The sequence below is a fragment of the Musa acuminata genome, chromosome BXJ3-1 (genome assembly GCF_036884655.1).
Source record: "Musa acuminata AAA Group cultivar baxijiao chromosome BXJ3-1, Cavendish_Baxijiao_AAA, whole genome shotgun sequence".
Taxonomy (NCBI): Eukaryota; Viridiplantae; Streptophyta; class Magnoliopsida; order Zingiberales; family Musaceae; genus Musa; species Musa acuminata.
The window spans coordinates 21,959,767-21,965,766 of record NC_088349.1 but is presented as its reverse complement, the minus strand read 5'-3'; the positions used below and the strand labels follow the sequence as shown (position 1 = coordinate 21,965,766).

At 33.6% G+C, this 6,000-nt stretch overlaps 1 protein-coding gene across 1 annotated transcript; it reads right to left on the bottom strand.

The window, feature by feature from the left end:
- Positions 1-2,212: 2,212 nt before the first annotated feature.
- Positions 2,213-3,874, bottom strand: LOC135585839 (uncharacterized; the record flags this gene model as incomplete). Its single annotated transcript, XM_065136418.1, has 1 exon — positions 2,213-3,874. A coding segment is annotated over one exon (849 nt), but the record flags the coding sequence as incomplete, so codon positions are not given.
- Between the last annotated feature and the right edge of the window lie 2,126 nt (positions 3,875-6,000).

The window sequence follows — 6,000 nt, the reverse complement described above, 5'->3', positions numbered from 1 at the left end:
TGAGAGTTATGAAAGAAAGTATCACTATAAAATATAAAATAATATTAATGCTTTGAGTTTTTAAGATATTATGAACTATTGATATCATCAATATTTCTCCTTTGAATGAAATATTAACATATAAATATTCACTTAAAATTATGTATGGACGATTAATATCATCCTTTTGAAATAATATTATTATCTTTAGGTATATAACCCTAAACTATGAGAGACCATTATATGTTGTACAAAATTGTTACTTAAGAATTAGAACCGACACAGATGAGAACAAAGAATTTGAGTCATGTAGTCAACTACGGTGCATGGTAATAGGAATGAAAAAGAAGCCTCTCGGAATGCATATGTTTGTTACTTGAAAGATCAAACATCAAAATATGAGATGCCTGCAAGACAATTGATCTAAGATATGGAGTATAAATAGATTGCAGCTTCAGTATTAAGCCCCTTAGTGATGACCTAAATCTGACCATTACACTAAATGCTGACATTTATAGCCAAACGATGAAGCTTCAGCAGCATATAACCTTCCACTTGACGAATTCCATTATCAAACATGTTAAGATCAAAATTATTATCAAGAAAATAAATTAGAATAAGTCAGAGCATTCAGCAACCACAAGTAAATCACATTGAGTCTTATAATGACTAGCTCACGTGGAGAGATGAGAGAACATTTATAATCACTTAATAATATCATATATTAATATTTTCATACTTTCACATCGAGTCCTTATAATGTCATATCTATTTATAGGGGAGAGCAAAGAGTTTATGATAAATAATTAGAAAAGTTCCTGCCATCGATATCATCTTATAAGGGATATTATTATAATTGGACTTTCCTTTTATTGATCGATAACCATCATTACAATCCAATTAGATTTATAATATATCTTACCATACGATAACATCATCTAACTCTAATAACCGTTAGGGCTATTTGGACCATGCTTTTACTAAACACAAATGGTTTGAGTTTTTTTTTTTTTGACAGATCGATAGTTACTCACTTCTCGCACACATGTTCTGATCAGTGCCCTTTTTTCTTAATATTGTCGATTCCTCTTCTTATCGAACACCTCTTTTTCGATTTTAAAATTTTTGAATAAAAAATAAAGATTTTCATAATGTAATAAAAGCTAGTTGATCTGTCTCAAGTTGTTTCTCATTCATTCTATGCTCGTCGTCACCTCTTTCTCTTTCAACCTTAGATGTCTTAAGGGGGGGGGATGCTGCTGCAGAACTGGACCCATTTTGATATATCGATAGTTACTCACCTCTCTCGCATGTATTCTAATCATTAACCCTTTTTATTAATACTGTTGTTTCCTCTTCTCGTCAAACACATATTTTTTTCTTTATTTCAAAATTTTCGATCAAAAATAAATATTTTTATAACGTAGTTAAAGCTAGATGTTTCCCATTGGAATTATTATTATTATTATTATTATTATTATTATTATTATTATTATTATTATTATTATTATTATCATTATTATTATTATTATTATTATTATTTTTTTTTCTTCGGATGCTCCTTTGTTCATAATCGTATTTTCTTTGCTAAGGTGCAATCTGAACATTTTATTTGAATTCTATAATCGTTGGCAAACTGGTGATTGGCTTATTAGGAAAGGTTTTCACATAGACAACAAATATGTTGGTTTGACCCCTTCCCATCTATTACTATTAGCTTTATGCCGTTTGGCTAATTTGGAAGACTATTTCAATAGTAAGAAGATCATTCCATAACTTAAGGCCTTAATCAGATCTACTAATAAATTTGGATAAAGGCCTCCTGAGAGGAGGAGTGATTTAAGGTAAATTCTGAAAAGGATATATATATATATATATATATATATATATATATATATATATATATATATATATATATATATATATATATATATATATATATATCCTTTTTTTTATTTTTGTTAAATAAAAAAGACAACCTATTTATTGATCTTAGACCAATACATTTGCAACAATGATCCAATGTCAGATGAACCAAGTCCAACAAATGGATTAGAAATCAAACAGAATTGGGTGCATGTACTTGTATCATTAGCCTGCTCACAGCAGTTTTGGTGCCTCCAGACTAGGGACTCTTTGTATAGCTAATAGAGTTAGGTTGGAATGACCAGCTAAGAAATATGTCAAGATTTCCAGTTATTTGTGACAGAATCCATGGAGCAAGAAGAAAACATGAAATGAACAATCCATATTGCATCATATAAAGTTCATAAATCAATATTCTTAACACTAAAAATGACTTCTTTCTTAAATAGTTTCTGACCTGATGACATTTGCTGACTTGGGGGGTTGACTATTAGCAGCTGTTGTCACACCGGAAGTTCTACATGCATCAACCCAAAGCAAGAGAAGTTGGTCAACCAACCGCACAAGATCGACGAGTTCCTTCAAGACTGAAGGATTCAGAATTCAAATGCTTGTAGTATGATTTGATCTGCAGGGAACCCACAATATAATAAAGAATAGAGCCCTGTTCTTGTAATTGCTAATACATGAGGATTCAAGCCATTACCACACGCAAAAATCTAGGAATAAAGAGCATAAGTTTTGAGTGGGGTTCCAGAGCTTCACTTGAAAGGTCTAACACTATGGATTTCAACTCCAGTTATCATTTTCAGCAACTGGAGCAACCAATAGAATGGCTAAAATGTCTTATGTCACCTGACTTTGGCATCATTTTCAGCAACTTTTCTGACTAAAATCTTAACTTCATCCTGAAGCATATGCAAGTACAAGCCCAGAGTTTCAGTCTACTGTATGAGATAACAATTTCGACATGTACATGAACGATATAATCTTGATAAATTGTTAAGCCACAAATTTTCTGATCACTGAGAATGTTGGTATCCAGTATTCACGAGTGAGAGCAGACGTCTTATACCTTTTTCCAGAGCATATGTCGGTATATGTAGCATCAAAATTTTTATGCAGCAAAGAGGAACAGAAAGTTGATGGAGATACAGAAGGAGAGATTCATTTGAATAGTTTAATTACTGCATTCCTCGGTGTAGTAAGGATTGCAGAGACACTCGATGGCATGAATCAGCTTCCTCCTTGGCCCAACTGCATCTGCACCCATATCTTTGAGTTTGCTCATTGTAAGATTGACTAACTGATAAATTCCCACTTTTTCCTTCTCGAAAATATGAATGAATTGACCGAGCCCCGCTGAGACCAGCCAGGTTCTAAGCCCTCCCAATATTTGGAGTTTCCTCTCAAGGTTTAATGCGCGCAATCTCCAATTTGCAACCTTTGACATACCAATTGGTAGCCTTGGAATGCCTCCAGTTTTTCTTGAGAACATGAATGTTTGCATTTTGGAATAAACCATACAATTTCCATTTATGAGTTCATGAGTTAGTGGTGCATGCTGCATCAATGGCATCCGAGATGCATGATGCTGAATATTATCTGTAGTACCGATTGCAACTGGAGAAACAAGGTTTTGTAATGATCTTTGATATCCCAGTCGCTCACCATCAGTTTGAGTTCCATTTTCAGAAGGTTTTGCAGAAGGTTTAAGTTCAACCTCAATATGAGATTCACCCTTAGAAATGGTTGCAGTAGGTTTATAGCTTCGGCTGTTCGAGAGCCTGCGACCCCTTTTCTTTGGATTACCTGAGCTCCTCCTGATGATTTTCGTTGACTTGGTAGAATTTGCCTCAGGACTCTCAGGTTGGTCTACAGGTGATGGTGGGGGAATCAAAATGACAATCCTTTGTTTTTTAACTATCACCCACTCTTTTTCCACTTCCGCATGCTCGGCTACCGAGTTTGATAAATCCATGAGATTTCTGAAGAGTGAGTCAAAATTATCTTCAGAGAGACACTGGTTTTAACAGGTGTCCAAATCCATGCATCTTGGCAGCAGATCAGACCTGCCAATATACTTGTTCTTGTTCATATTATGACAATACTTCAAGCATAAATATCACCAACTAAATATTCTGAACTCAAATTGGCACAACAGAAACATACAACAACAACAAAAGCGTAAGTCCCAACTAATTGGGTAGAGGAAAATCTAGGAATGTTGTAAAAAAATTTTACACCAATTGCCAAACAGGACAAATGAGCTGCTACAGAATAAGACCAATTTCCAAACATAAATCATGTTTTTGGCAATTTACTCAATTGCCAAACAGGACAAATGAGGGGCAACAGAATAAGACCAACATGGGTTTTACAAATTCAAATCATGCACTCATCTTATAAATGATCCTCGTATAAGCACACCACAAAAATTAATCCAAATAAGGAAGAAAGATGATGTTCAGGACTGTACAAACTCATGTTTGATAAACTTGATTGCTCTATCACTAACTTTCTAAGAAAGAAATAATTTAGCATTCAACAGGATAAACGTTTTAGTGAAAATATGAAGGATTACTTGCTTACTCTGAACACTAAACCATAACACTATGATGATGTATAAAAATACAATAGGAGGCATAAAATGACAATTATGTTTATCCATGACACTAAGCCATGTTTGGTTCCAAAATAGCTATTCTGGGAATAGGAACAACTACCCTTGGTGATAATTACTATCTCAATAACATCCTTGTTGCAATTGGCTGGAGTGTTAGGAAAATTGATTGTGGAAATAAGTACGGATGCGTCTCTAACTTTATAATAACTTAAAAGCTGATATTGAAAACTGTGGGGACAAAGCGGAAACAATGCAAGTCAATTGCACTCCAGCTCCCACAAAATTGTTATGCCTATGATCTAGGTAGCAGTAGTGATTAATTTTTTTTTTTAATGATCTACACAATTCATATTGGTGGGGACTGGGGATTGAACAATTCCCTCCATGTTTGACAAAATAATGGGACAAATGCCAGTATTCCGCCTCAATAACTAACTTGACAAAATAATTAACTTCAAAAAATTAACAATAACTGTACCCTATGATCAAATCACGATTCTAAGAGTTTACAACTTGACATTTGATACTCATTTGAGCAGCTATTTATTGGTAAATTATAAAGGCAGCTAAAAATCCAAGCAAGTTATGTTGTATATAATCGGCCATGCATTATTATATTATATAAATAATATAATATAACAAATAATAATGAAACAAAAGGAAACATGCTCCATCATATAAGTTTACATCTCTGTTAATTTTTGCTACATGATTAGCTAAATTAGTAAAGCAACAGTGAAACTCAAGAAGAATGAAGGGTGGTCAAAGGTGTTACAACTTAATTCTGCATGTATTCTAGCCCAAAGTCAGGAAGGGGTGTTGATGGAGCCTGATAACCTGGAGATCTGACCACTATTCGACGTATTTTAAAGTATGATTCCTCATGGATTTCATACATTTATTGTATAGAGTATGAAACCAGGATCTATATCTGAAATTGTGTATGATATGATAGCTGGCCCAAATCAAACCCAAAATTTTTGAAATGTTTTCTTATTTTAACACAGCTGATAAGTGAGACATCATTAAAGTGGTCTGAATTCAAGAATAGAATTGTGACACTGATATCCATAAAATATCGACTAAAACTTGGTATAGGGAATCAGCCCATGGAATAAGAAAATAAGAAACAATTTAATCAAAATCTTCAAGCAATGCTTTCTTAAACTCTTTTCCAACTACATTCATGCTGCCTATTCTCTTCGGTAATCATGCACTTGGACACATTCTTGAATGACTTGCATCCCATTAGATGACTTGAATATATAACATGATTAGAACTTTAGAACCAAGAAGCCAAAGGGACACTCTAGTACAAGATCTTACACTGGCAGGAAAGTCAAGAAGCAAACTAGCATATGGTATATATGCTGTGAGCCAAGAAAGTAAAGTACCGTGAACTTAGTAAATAATGAAGTATATAAAGAACCAAGTAGCAATATCATAAGGAAAAAAAATCCATCATTTAAGCAAATACACAAAACAGAGAATATGCAACTCACATGAATGCTTTGCTGACACAAGAATAA